Genomic DNA, 24066 nt, shown 5'->3' with positions numbered 1-24066 from the left:
TGGCTTGTGTTGTGAGTGCATGTGTGTATGTGGTGTGTCTGTCACAGCATGAAATTTTATTCATTCATTTCCTTCAATAAATAATAGTGTCAGTGCTACTGATATGTTGGCATCCTTGAATGGAAATGAGGAGATGGGTGTTAAAAAAAAAGAAGCTTTTTGTCCATCCCATAATTTCTTTCTAGCATTGTTTTGTTTTGTTTTGTTTTATTAATTCAGTTTTGGAAGGTTATGCCAGATCTGAATGGTCCTTTTTCTCCTGGTGACAGAGAGAATGCCTGAGTGAAATTCAGCTCCTTCTTGATTCCACGGGGAGTTTTGTGCTTGTGCAGATTAAAAAGAGAGACAGAGTAAAGAATGAATCATTTAGAAAGGAAAGGTGCGAGGTTTCTAGTGGCTGACAGCTGTGCTTTGAAGTCCGCCTCTCTGCAGAGGGTTGAGTGTGTCTTGGTGGGGATGTTCTGCAGTTGTTTGTTTGGATAAAAGGGCCGTGAGCCTCAAACGCATGAGAAACACAGGAGGAAAACATCAGTCGCGATGGAACCGTACGTTGGACGTAAACTTCTAGAATACTGTCCTTTAGATATAAGCCAGTATGCTCTGTCCTCGATGCTGCCAGATATTTTGAGAATAAAGTAAAGGGAAAAACCTGCTGTGAGAATATAACGATGCAGTTGCATAAGAAGACACACACTTTAAAATGCCAAAGTGGCTATCAAAGTTGTTAACACAGTAACACATGCTGTTAATTCCGGGGAGGAGACTGAAGTTTATAATTTCTATGTTGTTGTTTTTTTTTACAGTGGGTCATAATATATCATATCTTTAGTTTGTCAGTGCATTTTGTGGTGTTAGGAATTGTTTTTCTGCGCATTTCAGCACTAACTCAAAACGTGCGTACATGTACACCACCTCCTGAGCTGGCGTAGGATTTGAGCGTGCCGTACGCCAAGGTCCATATTGATAAATCGCAAAGTCACCGTGGTTTTGGGTGTACGCCAGGTGTACGCTGGAAATTGGGTGTACGCGCTTTTCATAAATGAGGAGGGCCAATGAGCGCAGCGCTGAAAAGGGGCGGGGCTACATAAGGTCTATCTATAGAGGCCTTATCAGCATCCTACCATTGTTGGTAAAGCATCAAATAAGACACTCACACTGTTCTAAGAACAGGCTATTATGCTGAAAACAGAGATAAAGGTCTGAATGAAGTAGAGGAGTGAAGAGGAGGCAGGAGACCCGGGGAAGAGATGGGTATGAGGAAGCATATTAGCACCTGTAACGTGAGAAGTATAAAGATGCACGTCACTACGACCACAGGTAAGAGAGGCATGATGCTCTCCTCTTATGACATCAGCACTGACCACTGAGGGCATAGTCTATAGTTCTGCATTCTGTTTGCATTCCTTAATTCAAATTCTGGAACTGATTCAATTCTGAATTATGCATTTCAGAATCAAATATCATAATAAACTATACACATACAATAATATTGTAAATAATCCAGCACCATGTGGTTTACACTCCAACACACTAGGTAACTGTATTGCACATTAGACACCCTTCTGCAGGAATTGCCAGTCTGCAGGAATCCTCTCCGCCTCCCGACATTTGTATTTTGAGTACGATTTATTTTATTTTCTAAAAAAAAATTGTGTGCGTGTGAAAACACAAAGTTGACCAACAGTTCTAAAAATGTCTATTTTCACTGTGCTGCATTTTAATGGCCTTATAGAGACTATATAAGGAAAAAGTGTATAAGAAAAAAGTTCTAGATGAAGGATATTTATATGTATCGATATTGTGATAATATCGTTATTGTGAATTGTTTTTGCCACAATAATTGTGTAGTGAAAATCTAATATAGCAACAGCTCAAGACTGCCATATCATCCAGCATAAATAACTAATTTAAAAATTATATAAATGCCATATGCATGTATTATTATGTTTGCTGTTTTTCATTGTTACCTATATATCTCTGGATCATTTGACCTAGCCTTGCTAAACAAAACCGGTGAAGATTAAGGCCAAACAGAGAACACTTTTTCTGCATCGAGTGGGTACACAAACATCTGGGTTTGCCTTGAGAACACAAAGCGGTGATTGAATTGGAAAGATGATGCTGTCAATGTCTTGTTTCCGTAGCATTCCCCACACATAACAGTCATGAAACCCCACATTTCTATTTTTAAGTATGGGGGGGGGGGGGGGGGGGGGTTAAAAGCACGACTCTGTACTTTCCTAAAAGAGAATTTTAGATTCTTCTCTCCAGAGACAATTCTTTGAGAGAGACTTTTTGTGTTACTTCTGTGCGAGAGGACAGATTTTGCACAGCAAACTTCAACAGAGACGGCAACTAACAACTCAGACAACGCTCTCCAGCTCGCTCTCTCCATTAGAAGTAGAGGAGAACAGAGTCTTGAGTGAAACTTCAAGGGGGCAATTCAACGTGAGACTCTGACACGGCAGACCATAAATTCAGCAAGAAACCTCACCGACTCATTGTTACACCCCAAACACCTCAGACATAAATAGCCGACAGGGAGAGTTTATGAACGTCTAGCTGAATTTACAGCCAGGAAAGTTAGTGTGAAATAATGGTGTGATTTGCTGACTCATCTCAGTAGAAAAAATAAATAAATAAATTAGTACCCTCCTCAGGGAGAGGGGCGAAATGACATCAGTGCAAAAAGGAAACAATAAGAGAGAGAAAACCAACAACCTTTCTCTTCATTTGAGCAGTGTAAATAAAGGGGGAAACAAAGAAACACACACATGAGACGTATCCCTGCACTGTGACAGACTGTGGACAGCATCCTAGGAGTTCAAAACTGAGCTGCCAGGTGTGTACCAAGACATTTAGCAGTTCAAATCATAACTCGCTGTTCACAAAAGCAAATACTTGCATCACAAATTCTATCTGAGAAGAACTCTGGAAGTCATGAAATATTAAAGACTTCGTGTTTGCGGTTGCCTTGACCCCACCTAACCTTCCTCATAGATTTATATGATTTATGTATTCATTCAAGTCAGCTGCTGTGGATGCAATCTTGAGGTGCGTTTTAACCCCTTCACAGAGAAAGGCTTTTTCAGCATATCCCTTTCCCCATGGCTAGTTTAAAGGATGCTGTAAAAATTGATTGCTGTTCATTATTGCAGAAGGTCACCGTTTGGCCAATAAGCGTTGATGAGGTTTTCACCCCTGGTCATTGATCTCAGTGGCGTTAAAGCTGCCGCCTGTAAATTTACGCACATCTTCGGTTGGCTTTGTCAAGACGCACGACCATCCATGCATGCCGTATAATCAAAACACACAGAAATTTACGAAGGCAGTCGTGTATGCTGATGTTTGCTCTGAATCAAGGACAAAACCCAGTCAGCCTTACTTAAAATAAGTAACTTTGTTTAACATCTAAACAAGCAGGTGCTTGAAAATCTTTTAAGTCATTCAGTCTCATATTTAAGTCATTTACTAATGAAATCCAAACACAGAGATGTAATGACACTGGGTTTTTTTTGGGTTTTTTTCGAATTCAACCCAGTTAGTATTCATTAAATGACACAGAATAGTTATTCTCTGATCAAACAGGATTATCTGAAGTGCAGTCAAAGAGTGGCACAAGCCTCCTTCAGGCAGAGGTAATGACTATGAAGGACTTGTGTAATGAATTGAAGGACATGGCAGAAACATTCAGGCATGACTTGGATGCTCAAAGCCGCTTCTGAATTCATAAAGCTGTCGTCATGTCACTAATACATAACTCAAACGATGCAGAGAAATTAAACTGGCTGATGCTGATAAATACTATGTAGATAACAATCATATTTTCTAAATATATAACTACTATCTACAGGCCTAGCATCTGGGACTATTTGTTTGTTGTACAAATATAGCCTATACAATATTTGTGTATATTTTTTATATTCAAACCAAATATTGACATTTATATTATAAACATTTTAGGGAAAAATGTAATTGAAAAGGTAATACTTCAAAAAATAACATTTAACCAATAAATAAATAAAAACACTACATGTTATATTTACTAATACAAATATTACCTTACATTATTTTATTTTCTTTTTTCTTTTTAAATGAATTGAAAACACTTTAGTTTAGGGTCCAATTCTCACTACTTGCATGCATATTATTTATTAGTGCTTAAAGCACATATTTCTCACTATTACCTTGCTTATTAGCATGCATATTATTTATTAGTGCTTATAAAGCACATATTTCTCACTATTACCTTGCTTATTAGCATGCATATTATTTATTAGTGCTTATAAAGCACATATTAATGCCTTATTCTGCATCATCATATTCTGCATCCCTTAATCCTACCCAATACCTAAATTGAACAACTATATTACTAACTATTAATATGCAGTAATAAGGAGTTTATTGAGGCAAAAGTCGTATAGTTAATAGTTAGTTTGTTAATAGTGAGATTTGGACCCTAATCTAAAGTGTGACCAAAAAAGTATTATATTATATAAAATTTTTATGAAAATTGGAATTGAAAAATGTACATGCATTTCAGAATTGTAATTTTTGGTATATGTGTACAGAATGCACTCAGGCTGCATGGACTACATTATGCAAAACTGTTTAATTGAATTAACTTTAATTTATTTGGTTGAAGTTTTTTATTGTCTTTATTGTTAATATCAATCTACAGTTGGATCCACTTTATATTAGGTGTCTTTAACTATGTAGTAACTTTTAATTTAATAATTTGATACAATGCACTTGTTGTGTAAATACATGTTTTTACATCGTACTTAGATCTAAAAATAATAATAATACCTGCATGTAATTACAGCTGCAATTACTTTAATAACATCTATAATTACAATGTTGGCCTTCTCTTACCCCATAACCCAACCTTACCCATACAACCAAACCTGTCCTAACCGTATCCCACCTCACCGCAGAAAGTGTTTTGTAATACAACATGAAGACGTAATTTTTTTTCTCTCCAATATAAGACACCTAATATAAAGTAGGACTGAGTTATCTAACATGTGTTGTAGAATGAAATGGCCTACAGTGCCCAGCTTATCTCACAAGAATTGAAAATATGAGGAAACTTAGAGAAAATCTTCCTTACGGCATCATTTTAAAATGAACCCACTTCCATGAAAGAGAGCGGCAGCGACACTCTGACTTGACAAAATGTCAATGTGTTTTCCTCAGGAGAGCATGCTACTTTGTCCTCTCTTCTCAAAGCTGAACGCATGGTTTGCTCCTGGATGTGGAATGTTAATGAGGTTGATGGGTTTGATTGAGGTGAGATGGGAGAGAGAGGGAAAAAAGGGACAGCGAAAGAGAGGACTGCCAGAGCGTGAAGGAGTATGTCGCTCATAAGAATTTACCGCTTCCCCCCTTTCATAATACAATAATAGACCCGAGGAAAAAAGAACTGGCTTTGTTTGACTTCACCAGTCCAAGACATAATATGTTTTGCTGCATGTCATCTGCTGATGTCAACAACCGCCGAAACAACCGTTAGAAAGTTTTACTCCACGGATCCAATTTTCCTGCTTCTTCACCGCCAGTACATGCCAATACACACCGCATCCCTACCTGTTATAGTATGACGTTTTTAGATATGAGGAAAAGCAATCTTGTGATTTCAGTGAGTCATAGCCTGGATGACATCATAGTCATTATTTTCATTTTTAAAGTCCCCACGAAATCAAAATTGACAGTTCAACAAAAAAAAAATTAATGAAATATTTCAGTATTTATTATAAATTATTTATCCGTTCACATGATTAATGTTTTTTAATTATTTTCTATAATGACGTGTAAACACGAGACGTGATTCTCGCCGCGAGGGCGGGACAACCTGTCAATCACATGAAATCACACCAATAGCAAACAACAACGATCCAACCATCCAATCAATACTAATGGGGCCTTTGGCTTGCTCAGTTGGGGATATTCAATTTAATGAATCAATCAATATTACTATTGATTAGCATTACCAAACATGGACGTTTTATTATTATTTTATTTAATACTGTGAAGCTACTTTGATACAATCTGTATTGTGAAAAGCGCTATACAAATATTCTTGACTTGACTAATGGGCAAAATCACGTCCCACCTTACTTTTTTTTTTTCTTGTTCGAGAAGCCGCTTCACTCTGATAGGTCACAATAGGGAAGAAAATGCAGCTTCCGTTTCATGCCGACTTTAAAAAGACGCGTTAAATGAGCTATTTTCACATATTTGCGATGTCATAACATTAAATGAATTAAAAATACAGCAGACTCTGCTGTGTACCTTTACTAACAGATACCTCCTCAAAATTGAAAAGCCAACAGATACAACAGTACATTACCATGCTGCTTTTTGGACAAGATCCACTATGTTCAGACATGCTTGAGGGGGAAAAAGTTATAAAATCCTTCATTATCCCAAAGCTCCCGTACACCTGAGCCCTTGGCGCTTTTTTGCTCCTGCCAATGAAAGAGTGTGAAGAGAATCAGGTAGCTGTCAGAGCGTATCTTATCATGTCTCCACAGAAAGCCACAATATGTCTCTGCTGATGGTCTTGAAAACAGAATGATATCTGTGAGGTTTTCTTCCTCAAACCGCAGAAAGGTCCGGACAAGATCAGAGGATGTATATGTGTGCTCATGAATTAAATAACCTGCATTTTCTCGTACGATATTCCAATTTACATTTATCTGTTGTTCCAAGCAGATGTTTTTGCAGAAATATGTAGGTCTTTTTTTCAACCCCATTATCAGATGCTACATCTTTTGGGGCTACAGAATCCACGGAAGCGAGAACAAAATTGAAGATCTCATCAGCAAGGGAGGACATCACTAGGAATGCAGAATGCCATAGCCTACGCTGTGTGTAGGCAGATAGCACACGGCTCCAGGCAGATAGGCATCAGGCTATGAACATACAGATCACAGCTTGCAGCTGGCTCAAAGCTAAGTACTACATCTAGAGGTGACTGTCTGTGAGGGCAGATGCTAAAAGGTTATATTTCATACATATAGATGGTTTAGGTTTATTTCCACACACAAAACATATATATTTAGCAACATATCTTAGTGGAAAAAGTCAATAAGAAACCTTGAAACACTAAACAAAACATTATGAAAGGTTTTGGACTGTAAGCAACCGTGAACAGTTGCACAAATGTAGGTTGACATGAATAGGTTAGAACATCATTGCCATGAGCTAGTACACAGAAGGTTGATGGTTAGGCCTGGTTTGCCTCTTTTATGGGTCTCTCCTGCCCCCTGCTGACGTGTTGTGTCCATGACAATACAAAACAAACAATGTCAGGTTCAATTTGCTGCACTGGTGATGATATGCAAAGTCTTTTTAGCATTATTATTATTATTAATCATTATTTTTGTCTTGTTTTCCAGTACAAATGTCTAATTTACTTGTGTAAAAGTTGTGTAAGATCATAAAACTTGGTTTTTAGAGAAAAAAAAATATATATTGTATTTTTTGTACACCCTTTTTTATATTAAACAAACTTCAATCATTTTTCATTAAGATAATGTAAAAAATATTAATTTCATATTACATGTACAATTAATATATCATATTTGTATTAAGTGTAAATATAATATAATTCATATATTTTTTATAATTCAACCTTTTTTATAAGATTCATTTGTAATATGCAATCTAAGTATTCATCTTGTTTTAAGGATTTAAATAGTTTCTATATTATCATTATATTTGATTAGTCTTTTTGTTTTGTTTTCAAGTGAAAATATCCAATTTACTTGAGTTGTATAAGATAACAATGAAATAAATGTATTTTAACTCCATTTTTGACATACTTGCATTATGTTAACCAATCATTCTTAATTAATATAATATATTATTTTAGTTTTATATTAAATATATAATTTATATATCATATTTATATTAAATGTAAATATAATATAACTAATATATATTTTTATTATTATCTTATTACATTTTATTATATACTAATATTATTTATTATTATTACAATCTAAGTTCATTTATATTGTTTTAAGAATGTGTAGGTATTTTCATTAGATTTAAATAGTTGATCATTATTATAATTATTATTATTATTGCAGTTTACGCAAAGCTATTCATCTATGTGTTATATTCTTCTTCTTTCTCTCGCCTTCATTTCTTATTACAGTAGCTCATATGTTTCCAGTGCACTCTGTTGTGTATTCACCTGGGCTTGATAAGACAGGAACAGTCTTCTGACTGCCTAACCCACCCAGCTATTTTTAGCACCTTCACCATCCTTATCATCAAGGTAAAATAAGAATGTTGCTGAGAGGACTTAATTACGTATTTCAAACAGATGCAGCGACACGGACTCATTTCCCTCGTTCACTCACTCTCGCTTTTGGGACTCTGTAGTAATGAAACAGGAATTGACCTAAATATTCACTTTGCTTCACTATCGTTTCTAATTATTGCGGCGTTACAAAGCTGTGTGCGTTCAAAAGCATCTAAAGCTTCAGTTGTATTGTGGGAATTACTTCTTAAATTAAAAAAATCGTAGTCATTATTTAACTGGTGCTCAAAGGGATACACATAATAAAAATTCCAACATTATTTTATAGTATTTTTTTTATTTTTTAAGTCAGCTGAGTGTTCAGGCCAAAGAAACAGATTTTCTTTTTTTAAATAACATTGAGTAAAACCTCCCTTCCCCTACTAACTACTCCTCAAGGTTATCCATTTATTTAAACGTTTTTTTAAAGCTCTCTGCATGGCTGTATTTCAATCATGGTTCTCACTTTTAACACAAGTACACACAGCAGCCGCAGTGCACAGCAATTAAAACTCAACATTGATTTTTTTTCTTTTCCAATAGAATAGTTATTTTTCCCCCCAATGCCAGACAAGGCCTGAAACATATATTTGAACTAAAAAAAGAAGCATGGAATAAAGTAAAAACGTGCAGAAAAAAAAAAACATTTTACTATGAACATTTACATATGTTTGAACATAAAGGGTTTTCAGAGTAGATATCACTTTACAGAGAAAATACACAACGCAAACATCTAATCAGCCAATCACATGGCAGCAACTCAATGCATTTAGGCATGCAGTCATGGTCAAGAAGACGATCAGCTGAAGTTCAAACTTTAAACCAAGAATCAGAATGAGGAAGAAAGGTGATATAAATTACTTGAATGTAACATCGTTGTCGGTTCCAGATTTCCAGAGTATTTCAGAATCTGTTGACCTACTGGGATTTTCATGGACAACCATCTCAGGTTTGGTCCGAAAAAGAGAAGATATCCAGTGAGTGAAATTGCATTGTTGATGTCAGAGGTCAGAGGAGAATGACTGGGCTGGTTTGAGCTGATAGTAAGGCAACAGTAAATCAAATAGACACGCATTACAACAGAGGTCTGCAGAAGAGCATCTGAACGCACAACATGTCGAAGCAGAAGGGCTACAGCAGCGGATCATCACACGAGTGTCACTCCTGTCAGCTAAGAACAGGAAACTGAGGGTACAATTCGCACGGGCTCACCTAAATTGGACAGTAGAAGATTGGAAAACACTGTTTGGTCTGATGAGTCTCGATTTCTGCTGCGACACATGGGTCAGAATTTGGTGTAAACAACAGGAACGCATGGATCCATCCTGCCTTGTGTCAGCAGTTCAGGCTGGTGGTGGTGTGGGGGGTATTTTCTTGGCACACTTTCCAGCAAATCTGCAGCAACCGTGTGATGCTATCATGTCAATATGGACCAAAATATCTGAGGAATGTTTCCAGCACCTTGATGATGCCATGACGAATTAAGGCAAAAGGGGGTTCAACCTGGTACTAATATGTACAAGTGCATGGCCGTTGAGTGTATAAAGTGTATAAAATCTACTTTCCACTTACAACCCCTAAAATATAATTTGATTTGGTTGATACAATGACATTATATCATTTAATTAAATATGTGGTTATAAAAATATACAGGCAATAAAATTGGCTCCTGGCTCCATTGGGGTCTGGTGGGGACATGGCCCACCCTGGAAACCTACCCTTTAAATCCAAAACCAGGCAACAATCACACCAAAATACCACCCTATAATGCTTAATGTGTGGACAGTGAATTTATGGCAATCCAATTTGTACTGTAAATTTAACAAGGTTTCTCAGCTCTACATTATTTGATGCATTTTTAAAAACTTTCACTAATATCTAATATGAGATTGAGTGCTAGTGTGTGTGTGTGTGTGTGTGTGTGGTCCCGGTAAACCCTACGCTATGAACTGTACAAAAATGGCAATATCCGGAATCCTTGTCATTTTGGGAACATTGTGGTCCCCATGAGGAAAAACATTTTTTTACATCATACTAGTTGATGTGTTTTGAAAATGTATAAAGTTTTCTGTGATGGGTATAGGGGTAGGGTTAGTGTAAGGGCATAGCATATACAGTTTCTACAGTATAAAAATCATAACGTCCCCGAATGTCCCCATAAAACATGAAAACCCAACATGTGCGTGTGTGTTTGGTGTGTCTGAACACACAGTTCACTACTATCAAACTTACACATGTCAGACTCAAACAAAGTTTCTAAGACTAAACAGCTCCGGTCATTCCCTGAGGGAGACCAGCACTCACAAGCCAACTTGTGCCAAACCGGCTATAATTCACATAATTTACCTCCCTTACATGTCAATCTGATTCCACAAAGGGGAAATTGTGCACAAGCAAATAGAATAGAGAAGGAAAATAGATGTTTACCAAGTACTTTGCACTTATATTGCCAAAAAAGTAACAATGGTAACTTCGCAATGAATATTGCCACAGGAAGAGCGTTTTGTATGTAGCTTTTCTAGGACTTTTGGAGCTCAGTATAGATGGGAGGACCGCATTCACGTTCTGGAGAAATGAGGTTCGGAGGGGAGGAATGAACAAAACATTTGTTTGTTATCAGAGGACCTCTCTCCCAAGGTCTCCCTTGGCTCTGGCTGTAGAGCTTCTGACCAACACGCCTCTTAGAAAGAGATCAGCCTCCCCGCGGCTTCAGCTTGACAAGAACAGCACCACTACAACCAGAAAACAACACGCACTCCTTATCCAGACCAGCCCAGCGCTCACCTGAACATCGGAGGAGACTGGACGCTACACTAGAGGCCTCAGTTCACGAACACTGTACAAACTCTTCCACCTAAAAGAGAAGATGATAAAGAGGATGGTCTGGTGGATGATGCTCTGCTTTAGTCTCGGTTGGTCCATGCCACACGCAGAAGGCATGTTTGCTGGATCTCATTTCTGCTCATTTAATGGTACAACTCGCTGTTTCTTCTGTCTGGGCAACAAGGTCCATGAGATGCCAAGAAATATACCGAAAAATACCACATTTGTGTGAGTATAAACAAACACGCACACAAATGCACGTTCAAATTCATGTATGGTAATGAACAACTAGATCTAGAATTTCAGGTGTTAAATAGCTAAGGACACAAAGTTCCACATTAAAAGCATTTCAATTTTCTATTCATTTCAAATATTTTGTTGCCGCATAGTTGTTTTGGATGTTGAAGCTACATCAACATAGTATGTGTTGTTATGGTTAACTAAAACTATAAAAAAATAAAGTTTTAAATAAAATCGAATAAATATTACACAAAAAACTGCAATAAACAAAGTTTAAGTACTAAAATTACAAAAAAAAACGAACACAAAAACTAATAAGAAATGACAAAAGCACATATCGAATGTACTAAACATAAAAATAAAAGATCATTTAAAAATTAAGAAATGCTATAATGCAGTAAATACCAAAATAAAACTGTAATGGTTAAATACAATCAGTATAATTAATTTTCATTACAATTATTATGATTAAATGTTACTATAAAATATTATTAAATTACAAAATAAAATATGCAATTTTTTACGTATTGGATTCGTTTTTTATTTAACTTTTTTTGTAATTTAAAACCATTTATATAGTAACTTTTAATCCATTTAAAAATTTATTATACTGACTTGTACGCTACTTTTCAAACCTTTATTTAAAAAAAAATATTTAATAAATAATCATTTAAATGAACATCGTATAGTAATGAAAGTAATGTCAAAAGCTTGACAAGCCCTATGTAAAAAAAACAGAGAATCTCAATGACATTGTTATTGTTCCAGAGCTTGTTGTTGTGGTTTTGGAGAGAATACATTTCTGTTGTGAGATCCAGAATATTTTTCTGTAATCTCAAGGCTATCGTCCCTCAAATGAATTCGCAAGAATGATATACGGGGGAGTGTGTTTTTTTTATGTCAAATGTATCGCATGAAGTCATTTTTTATTTAAGTCAACTAGTTTCAGCCAGTCAAAGAGACAGAGAGGTAAACATGAAGATGAAACTATCTTTGGCTCCTCAAGCAGGATAATCATGGGTTGCATTTCTGTTTTGAGCCGGCTGTCAGTCAGTTTGGATAAGGCTGCCCAGCTGAATGCATCTCGAGATGCTCTGCTTGATCACACATTTCACACTAATGTCTGTCTACGCTTTGGGTTGATTACTTACTTTTCCATTATGGAAAGAGCACCACGAGCTTGTCAGCTTGTGTTTCTCAGCGTGCCATTTGGCACCGCAGGAATGAACAGTTCTGTGCTTTCCAGATGTTTTCTCTCTTTATAACTGCAAAGATCAAGGCAAATGTCTCTGAAACATCAGATTCTTCTCAGAATCATGGATATATAGGCTACTATTATAGTTTTTGTCAATATCTTGAATTAGGTTGTATTTTTATACTTTCGCTATATATATATATATATATATATATATATATATATATATATATATATATATATATATTCATTTTTATTGATTAGTTTGAGTTCACTTTTTTTACTACAAGTTAAACTAAATTAAAAATATATTTTTATTTTATTTCGCTTAAATGTTAAATTTGTTTCCTGATTTAAAAAAAAAAAGTTTTAGTTAACAATAATAACCCTTCCATCATGTATGATGAGTTCTTAAAGCGACAGTGTGTATTTTCTGCACCACTAACAGCACCAAATGAAATAAAAATAATAATAATAATGATCGCTTCCACCACTGGTCAGCCATACAGATAAACCCTCCCAAAGCTCAGTCAGGGACAAAATAAGTAAAAATAACAAGAATCAAAACAGTCAAATGATATAACAAAGATATAGAGATTTTTCTAATCTTTAATATCCATATCTCTTGTACCAACACCATTTGCTTTAAAAGGCACTGAGTGTGCTTTGTGTAATTGTGCTGTCTGCATTTCTGAGGGATTACAGGAATGAATATCCAGGAAGAGCACACAGACACTAATGGCAGTGTGCAAAAACAATTACACAAAAAGCTTGACAGTAAATAGATCATTTGCAGTTGTCTGTAAATAGGCTACTGGTAACTGTTCCTATTTCTCATAACATTTCACATCTTGAATGACCTAGTTTCTGCTATGACTCATTCTGTTCATATTAGCTTTCATGAGGATACAGCTCACATACATATATATATATAGTTCACAAATACACTTGGAAAGAGTTTTTTAAGAGCACACACACTTTCTTAAACTCTAAATATGAGCCGGCACGATCTCGTGAGAAAACGTATGAATTCATACACTGATTCGTACAGAAACATGTCATTTTTAGAAAAAAAAGTAAGCACCAAGGTCCGAATTCATGTAAATTACCATGATTAATAATAATAAATGACCGAAAAATAACCACCAATTCGCTGATATGTGAAAAAAAGTTATGAACTGAGAGTGTGCACAAGTCACCCAGTCATAGCGCACTCCCCATTCAAGTAAATACCAGCTATGATAGTATAGAGTCGACTGACTTATTAAATTAGATTGGAAAAATAAATGAGTGGCAATCTGTTGGATGCAAAACTAAACAAAACGGCCATATCTGATTTAGCAATGCCAACTTTTTATATCTGATTGCTCATAAAACATTCACATCTGAATATACTGTGATATTTATAACTGCAATTAAAACATTTTTATTTTCAAAAGCTTTTGATTAAAGACTGTCTTTTTGTATGTGCTTACATGTTTTTTTAAATATAAAGTTCCTTATTGATTTGTGAGTCTATGTGGAAAGCACATTGGTCAACAGCTGTTGTTTTTAATAGTGCTATACAAATAAATTGTCATTGTCATTGTCAATACACTGATGGTAATGAATTGTTGGATGGTGAATCACATCTCTTCTATTTAATTTTACGCAGGGAGATCAAACTGACTCAGATCAGCGTGTTTCACCGAGCAGCCCTGTCTGAACTACATGAGCTGAAGAGAATGTGAGTGTAAGAGTGAAGGATACAGAGATGTTTACTACTAAAAACATATGGAAGTGCATATTCAGCAAGAATGCACATGGAGATTAGAAAGCATCCAAACGATCAAAAAACAGAGAAATTGCTACTGAATGCCCATAACTCTTTTTGGCTTTTGACTTAGTTCAGCAAAAGCACATATAAACACATGATATTTAGTCTTGATTGAATATGTTTAGACTTTAATATGGAACATGATGTTTAACGGTGACCCAAACACTGGAGATATGTATCACAGGAAAATACTGCAAAACCTAAGTGAGAGAAATTGACAAGTGATTCTTTATTGTCAATTTATTCAATTGTATTTCTCAAATCGGTATTTGTGAAGTGATTTGAATTCCCCTGATACACTTCAATAGATGCAAATAGTGAACATTGAGCATGGAAATTAAGATTTGGATGTATTGCAATAAGATTTAGACATTCATATTAACGGCTCATAAAAATATCTGTCGCTATATGATTATTATTCTCCTCTTCAGAGTGGTGTCCGAGAATGGCGCTCTTGAGCAAATTGAAGCCTTTGCCTTCTCCAACCTGACAGAACTACAGGAAATGTATGTTGCTGCACTGCGTGTGCAAATAACGTCCAATCACGTTCTTGTCAACACATTGGAATCAAATATTGCAGTAAATGTTATGAAACACATAATAACCTATCTATCCACCTATCTGACAGAACTATCACAAAATCCAAAAACCTCGTGATGCACAGAGATGCCTTCTGGAGACTTCCAAAGCTACGGTATCTGTGAGTTATTTTCTGTCTTCATAACTCTTGTGTCTAGTCAACTCTGAATCTTTGCGGTTTCAAGCTGTAGTTCAGCAATTTAAAGGGAGGATATTCCCACATGAGTTTTAACCCAGAATTGAGTTATGTTAAGCGTCCTGAAAGACCTCAATAAAAGCAGAATCACGGGTCATTTTCCATATCAAATGTTTCTCACAGGAAACAAAGGCTACAGATGCAAAGACAAAATACAAATGCCACTCTGACGTATTACATTCATTACACTTGTCTCCCTCACTCTCTCTCTCTCTGTGTGTGTGTGTGTGTGTGTGTGTGTGTGTGTGTGTGTGTGTGTGTGTGTGTGTGTGTGTGTGTGTGTGTGTGTGTGTGTGTGTGTGTGTGTGTGTGTGTGTGTGTGTGTGTGTGTGTGTGTGTGTGTGTGTGTGTGTGTGTGTGTGTGTGTGTGTGTGTGTGTATTCCTCCAGGACAATATCAAACACTGGTCTTAAAACCCTGCCTGATTTTTCAAAAATCAACTCTGCTGCTCTTGAATTTCTATTGTAAGTCTCTACTGACTCTGTGTCACTGTCTTAATGTATATTTATTAGAATAAATGATCTATATACTGTTCAAATCTGCTATATCAAATCTATGTTATAGCGATCTACAAGATAACATGCACATAGAGAGAATTCCCAGTAACGCTTTCCTCGGATTGACCAGTGCCACCATAACTGAGCTGTAAGTGCAGATGTGTGATTGCTTATTCCCAAAGAGTTAATCTTTATGTGAGGAATGAATTATGTGACGAGTTGTTGATTTTTTGAATAAAAATGCACACTATACTTGCATTTCAATTGAATAGTTTGTCTTGGAGTACATGACAAACACAAGCTACTATATTAAATTTAGCTTTGCATCACAGGAAGAAATTTCTTTTTTTAAATATTAATAAAGAAAAAGTTATTTTTTAATTGTAAGAAAATATTAACTGTTGTTAAATTACCTGTTCAAAGAATTTTGTTTTATAAAATTACACAATTTAATTAAATTGAAACATGAACATTTTACAGACTTATACCTTATATACACTACTGTTTAAAACTTTGTGGAAAAATTAACTATAATAATAATAATTATATTCAGCAAGGAGGTTAAATTGATCAAATGACAGTAAACGTATAATGTTACAAAAACAATATATTTAAAACAAATACTGTTCTTTTGAACTTTCTATTAATCAAAAAAACGTATCACAGTTTCCACCAAGAAAATATTAAGCAGCAGAACTGTTTTCAACATTGATAATAATGAGCAACAAATCAGCATATTAGAATGATTTCTGAAGAATCATGTGACTGAAGACTGGAGTAATGATGCTAAAAATTCAGCTTTGCATCACAGGAAGAAATTACTTTTTTTAAATATATTACGGTAATAAAGAAAAAGTTATTTTTAAATTGTAATACTATTTCACAATATTACTGCTTTACTGTATTTTTGATTAAATAAATGCAGCCTTGGAGAGAATAAGAGACTTCTTTTAAAAACTTTTGGAAACTGGTCTTAATGTACTCTTTGTAGGAGATTAACGAAGAATGGGATTCGTGAGATAGACAGCTATGCATTTAATGATACCAAAATTGAGAAACTGTGAGTTCAGTTATTTTTTATAAATATATTTATAAATTAGCATCTCACATAAAACCTCTACTCTTTCATCTAATCCCTTTCTCTCTCTTTCTCACAGCTTTCTCATGGGAAACCAGCAGCTGAATCACATCCACAGTTACGCCTTTATAGGAGCTGAAGGCCCCATCGTTCTGTAAGCATGAACAACTCTGACTTTCAACAACAATACAACTCACCAGCTGGAGCACCACACACCCACTCTATGTCCTCAGGACAAGCTCTCACAGCAATTCCTGTTACACTCACACGAACCTGTTACCTGGTTTGTACACTATTAGTGTGTGCATATAGTTCAACAACAATCTATGCACATCAAATCCTGCATTGGACACTGAAATGGCTGCTGTCATTACAGGGACATCTCACGTACTGCCGTCCACACGCTACCAGAAAGCATGCTGAGGACCCTTAAGCTTCTGACAGCCATCTCGGTCTACTCTCTAAGGAGGCTTCCAAGCCTTGAGCTGTTTACTGAGCTCACGCAAGCCAATCTGACATACCCCAGCCACTGCTGCGCCTTCAAAAACTTCAAGAAGCACAAGTCAGTTACAAAATTACATTCAATTACATCACAACTGTTTATTCTGTTATGAGTTACTCATCCTCATATTGGTCCAGACCTATGTGGTTTCTTTCCTTTACAAAAGGAGTTATTCGACAGGATGTGTGCACTGCTCTTTTCCATACACTGTAGGCTATAGATGGTCCCAAAAAGTGCAAAAGCTGCCAAAATTACAAAAAAAGCTCCATAAAGGTCTGTTCACAACCTGGCGAATATTCTGTGCGATAAACACTTTAATTAGATGAGCGGCTGTGAGTTCGTTATGACTTGCACAGATATTTGTGTATCATCAATGCGTCAGAATTGCTTTTCCATCGCATAGCGAATAAAGCTGGCCAACCAATGAAATGTGCACTTTTGGTCACATGCCCAGATTCACTGCTGTTACATAAAACTAGGATTTGGCATTTTGCTGCCCGACATCTGGAACCGGCTCTGTAATTTCTTACTCTTGTATTTGATGTTGATGGATAAACACTATGGCTAATACAAAAATCTGAACAGCTGTTTGAATACCTTTCTTTATGACAAGCATGTGCCAGAAACCAAAAGTTGCGCAGCACTCTGTGTATTGGGGTAATTTCTGCTTACCTACTGTCAGAAAGTGAATTTGCATTTTCATTCAGCTTGTCGGCTGTTTTTAACGCATTGGTCTAAACAGGCAAATTACATGCGAAAATCAGACTGAATGTTCCAGTGCATTCCAGCGCACTCTCATGGCAATTACTTTAAATATTTTACCTTTTGCCGAATTCGTGGATAATTCGTTTTGAGTTTGGTTTAGGGGTAGGATTAGGGTTGGACCTTAAAGGTACACTGTGTAGTTTTTAAAGTATTTTATTAGCTAAAATCAATGTCTTTATTCATAAATATGTCCTCATTGGTGTAAAATTACCTCTGCCAATGATATGACTTAAGACAACAAATTAATTATCATAGCGAAGAATTTCTTATCTTTATTTACTAGCCTACCTCAGCGCGTATCCACAACGCGTTTTCGAGCCAGCGTCACGAGCCAGCGCCACGTGACTGAAACCAGCTGAAACAGACAAGGAGATCAGTGAGAGGCGCTTGTCACACGGTACTTCATAATGCAGGATCATACTTATGTCGAGCCACAGGAGATGCTTTTTACAGTCTGTGATTCATACTGTAACATTCGTTTGTTCGTTGTGTGTCAAGTTGCTTCAAAACTCGATGAAGTGCTATTGGAAGACATGTTGTCATAGCTTCTTGGTACATAACGGCTACCGTAGTTGCAACACTCATTTGAAAAAGCGAGGCGCCAGAGAGCACTATTCGTTTGTATGCAAAATACAATTTCACCGCTAGATGGAAGAAATTCCTACACAGTGTACCTTTAATGCCCTGTTTTGTTTTGTTTTCTTCCTAAAAATCTTACAAATCCCTTTAATCTGAAACTGCCACCTCGTAAAAATAGTAAAAAAAAAAATATGAGATCGGGTTGAACATTCATGTTGGTGTGAACTGGCCTTAAATTATAACAGTAGTCTGTTGGCCTTTTGCTCTAATTTCAAGTTGTTTAAAATCACATTTTCAAATTCAGAAATTCCACATTCCAAATTTCAAATTCAAATTCTTGTCACAACAGTTTACAAGAAAAACAAGAATAAGCAATGTTTAGGCCTTCCTGATACCAAAATGCTGTAAAATATATTAACTTATATATATATTATAAAATATAAATATATATTTTAATATAAATTATATAATATAAGAGTATAATATAAGAGTTAATATAAAATATATTAACATATTTAAATATACACCAACTGACTTTTTTATCACACAAAGCGCTCATATAGAAGCGTACAGAAGACTTGGAATATTGCACATATACCAATATGTCTTATGGACTACCTTTATGATGCTTTTTTACATTTTAAGAGCTGGTCACCATACACTTTCATAGTATGGAAAAGAGCAGCATGAACATTCTGCTAAACGTATCCTTTTCTGTTCCATGGTAGAAAAAAGTCATACAGGTTTAATACAACATAAATGGTGACAGAATATTTTTTTTTTTTTTTTTTTTAACACTGAAAATCTACTGTACACTCAGATATTTTTTTGTGCTTCACACAGATCTGTAAAGAATCAAATGTGTAACGACCCCGGGGCCCTCAGCCTGGAGCCAGATTTTTTCAAAGACCACTGTAAGGATGTGATAGAAGTGACCTGCTACCCTACACCAGATGCATTCAACCCTTGCGAAGACATCATGGGTTTTACGTTCCTACGTGTTCTGATCTGGTTCATCTGCATACTGGCCATCGTGGGAAATTTAGTTGTTCTCCTGGTGCTCCTCACCAGTCGCTACAAACTGACCGTTCCCAGGTTTCTAATGTGCCACTTGGCTTTTGCGGACCTTTGCATGGGAATTTACCTGTTGCTCATCGCCGGTGTGGATATTTACACTCAGTCTCACTACTACAACTATGGTATCGACTGGCAGATGGGAGCAGGGTGCCATGTTGCCGGCTTCTTCACGGTCTTCTCCAGTGAGCTGTCCGTCTACACCCTGACTGCCATTACTCTGGAGCGCTGGCACACCATCACTTACGCCATGGAGCTGGAACGCCAGCTGCGCCTGCGCCATGCCTGCGCAGTGATGGCAGCGGGGTGGCTTTTCGCCCTCCTGACTGCTCTGATGCCCATGTTGGGAGTGAGCAGCTACAGGAAGACCAGCATCTGCCTACCCATGGATGTCGAAACGGTGCTTTCACAAGGATACGTAGTGCTGTTGCTCATACTCAACGTAGCCGCTTTTCTGGTTGTGTGTGTCTGTTATATGCGCATCTACTTGACCGTCCGCAACCCTGCCTTCGTTCCTGCCAACGCAGACATGCGTATAGCGAAGCGCATGGCCGTGCTCATCTTCACAGACTTCCTGTGCATGGCGCCCATCTCGTTTTTCGCCATCTCCGCAGCCTTAAAGCTACCACTGATCACAGTTTCTCATGCTAAAGTCTTGCTGGTGCTTTTTTACCCCATAAATTCCTGCTCAAACCCATTTCTCTACGCCTTCTTCACTAAAACCTTCAAGAGGGATTTCTTCATTCTGACTAGCCGGTTCGGCTGCTTTAAAACACGTGCGCACATTTACCGCACTGAGATCTCTTCGGGGCAAAACGGAGCCATGGTGCCTTCGCCAAAGAATAGTGATGGAACACTGTACTCGCTGGTGCACATCACCCAAGTGCACTGACCACTAACTCAATCCACCGTTACACAGGTGTGACCAGCTGAAACCATATGCTGCTTTGAGGCAAAAATGAGGATAAATAAGGAAAATGTGGAATCTGGATATAGAATTCTTGAAGGTTTCTATGGCATTAAATAGGGTGAAGGCGTCTCATAATGATATTATAGTGCTTGACCTCTCAGGTCAACTGATTCAGATGTCTTTAGAAGTACTTAAACCATTCACAAGGTGCTGCTTGATTTACTCTTGACATATCCTGCACGCACTAGTGTTAAAAAATTTGAGATTAGGTGATATCTTTAGTATGAATAATGTAGATCTCTTAATCTTTCAACAAGCATGCAGCATTACATATTGTCAATTTAGTTAATACTTCTCAGTGTTCTTGTGGAAAAGTTGTCAAATTTTTATGGGATAGTTCACCCAAAATTCTGGCATCACATCATTTCACCCTCACAATGTTTCAAAATTGTATGACTTTTTGCCATAAGGGTCATTTTTATTAAATTGAGATGTATGCATCATCTGAAAGCTGAATAAATAAGCTTTTCATATGGTTTGTTAGGATAGGACAATATTTGGCCGAGATACAACTATGTGAAAATCTGGAATCTGAGGGTGCAAAAAAAAATCGGAACATTGAGAAAATCGCCTTTAAATTTGTCCAAATGAAGTCCTCGATCGCGCTCATTCACTCACAAATATATATATTTACGGTAAGAAATTTACAAAATATCTTCATGGAACATGATCTTTATTTAATATCCTAATGATTTTTGGCATAAAAGAAAAGCCTATAATTTTGACCCATATAATCTTGTTTGCTATTGCCACAAATAGGCCTATACCTGTGCGATTTATGACTGGTTTTGTGATCCAGGGTCACATATTTTGTAAAATGTTTTACTAGCCTTTCCATACAATGAAAGATTACAAAAGTATTTGAAACAGAATCATTTTTGTGATCCATGGAAGAAAGTAAGGCATACAAGATTGGAACAACATTTAATTTTCACTTTTTGGGCGAACTGTCCCATTAAGGATTTGTGCTGATACTGCTGACAGAGAAATATGCTAAAAATTAAATTGAGGAGCTTTTGAGAACTGAGAAGTGAGTTTTTGAGATGAGGAGTGTGTTTTGTATGTGTTCATTTTTTAAATAAGAACAACCATCATATAAATGTAATTACACAAAATATAAAAAAAAACCTCCAGGTCCATTCAAATAGTTTTTTTTTTTTTGTCTGTTGTATTATTTCATTTCTCATGCGTGTTGAAACTAAGAAGACATTTATAGCCCTTGCCATCATCCCCTCTTATCGCAAATATTCCAGTACTTTAGCACTGGAATGGTTTGTTCAAGGTCACAATAACCTCAGTGGCCACCCACAGTATGAGAGAGGATGTGTGAGAGTATGGGAGTTTTAAGTCAAACAGGCTTACGGTACATTAATAAATCCTTCACTGAACAACATCCACACTAAAGTAAAGCGCAGCAAGCTGCTTTACACAAACTGAGGCACACAACAAGTTAGGAGTGAGTTTCAGTCTGTCCAAGTCCTGCCTCAGTTCTTATCTTTGCACCTGCAATAATGTTTAAGCTCTGAGACAGAGAGCTGTTGTTCTGCTGCTGGGTTTTTTTTTAGGCAGCAATGTTTGTGAGCGGTGGGAGTGTGTGGCAGTTACAGCAGCTGCGCTACACGGCACCCTGAACTCAAACCTCAAATGGGCTGAGGAAGTCCACAAAGAAGAGGAATCTGGTATGAAGATATGGCTCATGTATCAAGGCCAGGGGTTCAATGCCGCAAGTCAAGGGAACAGTGGACAGCGAGAGAGCCACACACGGAGAAGGCAGAGAGCAGATACTGCAACTATTATAGCTTTAAAATCATTTAAAAATATATATTTTTAATAATTACTTTAAAAAAAGCAATGCCTGTGCTCCATTCGATTCCACATTTCAATGATGAGCATGTTTCTACATAAGACACATGCTTTTATAATAAATCATGCTTATATTATTATGGCTAATTCTGTACACATTAAGAAGATAAAACGGTGTTTAAAAACAGGCCAGGTTTCCTGGGAATTTCAAGAGTCTGTGACTTCCACTGATCACTGGATGGCGCTGTAATCCACCAAAAGCAAGAAGCAGGTCACAAAAACACCAACAAACATTGTATACTTGCATACTCACGGTTTACTGCGTGGAAAAACGTATCCCACAAGACACGACCTTTCAGTTCCAGTGTGATGGATGTTTCTGAAATAACATCAGCCGTGAACACCTCTTTCTTGACTCGAGGTTTCTTTGGACTGCGAAATGTTAAGGCATTTTTACACAATCGGGATCAATAAATTGTTATTTCTTAGATTACAACTTGATACTCGCTGAATAAAACGTGCAATTTCATAAGGTTATTTGACAACAATGTTGCATTTACTGTTTGGGAATTATCCCTACTTGGTGACAATCCTTACTACTACTATCACTTACTATTTTTCAAAACATATCAATCAGAACACTATCCGCAGTATTCAGTAAGCTAACAAAGCGAACATAAGGCTTGGAATTAATAATAGGGAAGACCACACCACAGATAACACATAATGACACAGAAGAAAGATATCGTTGGAATTTCTTTCAGAATTCCCTCCCCCCACCTGATTAACTATAAAATATAAATAAATAAAAACATTTACAGCCAATCAGAATTCACCCGACTTTAAACAGATGGTGCGCTTCATTTGTCCTCGGGAGAGGGAAATTCATAGCCAGTGGGAACCTAAAATTTTGGAAAGCCCCTTCAAATCAGAGTTGCAACTGGGAAACTCTGGTGAAGTGCAACAACCCCAACTTCAGAATCCAATATGCTTAGCACGTCATCTAAAGTAAAACAGTAGCCTAATATATTGTGCACTTCTGTTTGTGTCTCAATCAGTGTTAGGATAAATTAGGCTACTTTTAAAGGGGTGGTTGATTATGATTTCACTTTTAAACAACATCTGCAACAAACGGCTTGACATCACCACCCTAGAATTTACATAAACCCCGCCCCCGGAACAAGATTTATAGATTATCATGACAGAATATGCTAATCAATGACTAGAAGATAACTCGAACACATCAGCAATATAAATTCATCCACTAACCTTTCAGAGATGTCATGTTGCATTCTACATGTTGTCACTTCTTCTGAGTCTCTCCATCATTGTCTGACTCCAGTTTGAACATAAAAGGCTAAAAGTTTTAGAAATTTGCAGTGTGTCTGTGAGCGCTGCTAACTCACAAACACACGAGCTCTTGAAGCTCCGCCCTCTGTGACGGGAGCAGCAGTTAATTTGCATTTAAAGGGACAGACACAAAAACAGTGCATTTTTGCTTACCCTAAAAAAGTGACAATTTTAACATATTATATAACAATATCTGTGGAGTATTTTGAGCTAAAACTTCACATACACACTCTGGGGACATCAGAAACCTATTTTACATCTTGTGAGAAGGGGCATTATACCACC

At 36.7% G+C, this 24066-nt stretch overlaps 1 protein-coding gene across 2 annotated transcripts; it reads left to right on the top strand.

Annotated features, from left to right (window-relative positions):
• The first annotated feature begins 11030 nt into the window (after window positions 1-11030).
• Window positions 11031-21770, top strand: fshr (follicle stimulating hormone receptor). 2 transcript variants are annotated; one of them, XM_079594835.1, is made up of 10 exons: window positions 11031-11365; window positions 14227-14298; window positions 14820-14894; window positions 15017-15088; window positions 15553-15627; window positions 15728-15808; window positions 16652-16720; window positions 16818-16892; window positions 17115-17300; window positions 19428-21770. In XM_079594835.1, the coding sequence occupies exons 1-10, from the start codon at window positions 11181-11183 to the stop codon at window positions 20548-20550; spliced, it is 2013 nt and encodes a 670-aa protein (XP_079450961.1). In that variant the 5' UTR covers window positions 11031-11180; the 3' UTR covers window positions 20551-21770. The 2 variants fall into 2 exon arrangements, with proteins under 2 accessions (XP_079450961.1, XP_079450962.1); XM_079594836.1 differs by lacking the exon at window positions 16652-16720 and having other exon boundaries at window positions 11053-11365; window positions 19428-21764.
• The last annotated feature ends 2296 nt before the right edge of the window (window positions 21771-24066 follow it).

The sequence above is a fragment of the Phoxinus phoxinus genome (assembly GCF_949152265.1).
Source record: "Phoxinus phoxinus genome assembly, chromosome: 21".
Lineage (NCBI taxonomy): Eukaryota > Metazoa > Chordata > Actinopteri > Cypriniformes > Leuciscidae > Phoxinus > Phoxinus phoxinus.
Note: the sequence above shows the minus strand (reverse complement) of the source record. Positions and strands in the feature narration are given on the sequence as shown.

Excerpts from the sequence above, each read along its gene's own strand:
- fshr (XM_079594835.1), top strand. The coding sequence starts at position 11,181 with ATGATAAAGAGGATGGTCTGGTGGATGATGCTCTGCTTTAGTCTCGGT. Across the intron at positions 14,895-15,016 it reads CTGACAGAACTACAGGAAAT|AACTATCACAAAATCCAAAA; the intron begins GTATGTTGCTGC and ends CCTATCTGACAG. Across the intron at positions 15,628-15,727 it reads GCTGCTCTTGAATTTCTATT|CGATCTACAAGATAACATGC; the intron begins GTAAGTCTCTAC and ends TCTATGTTATAG.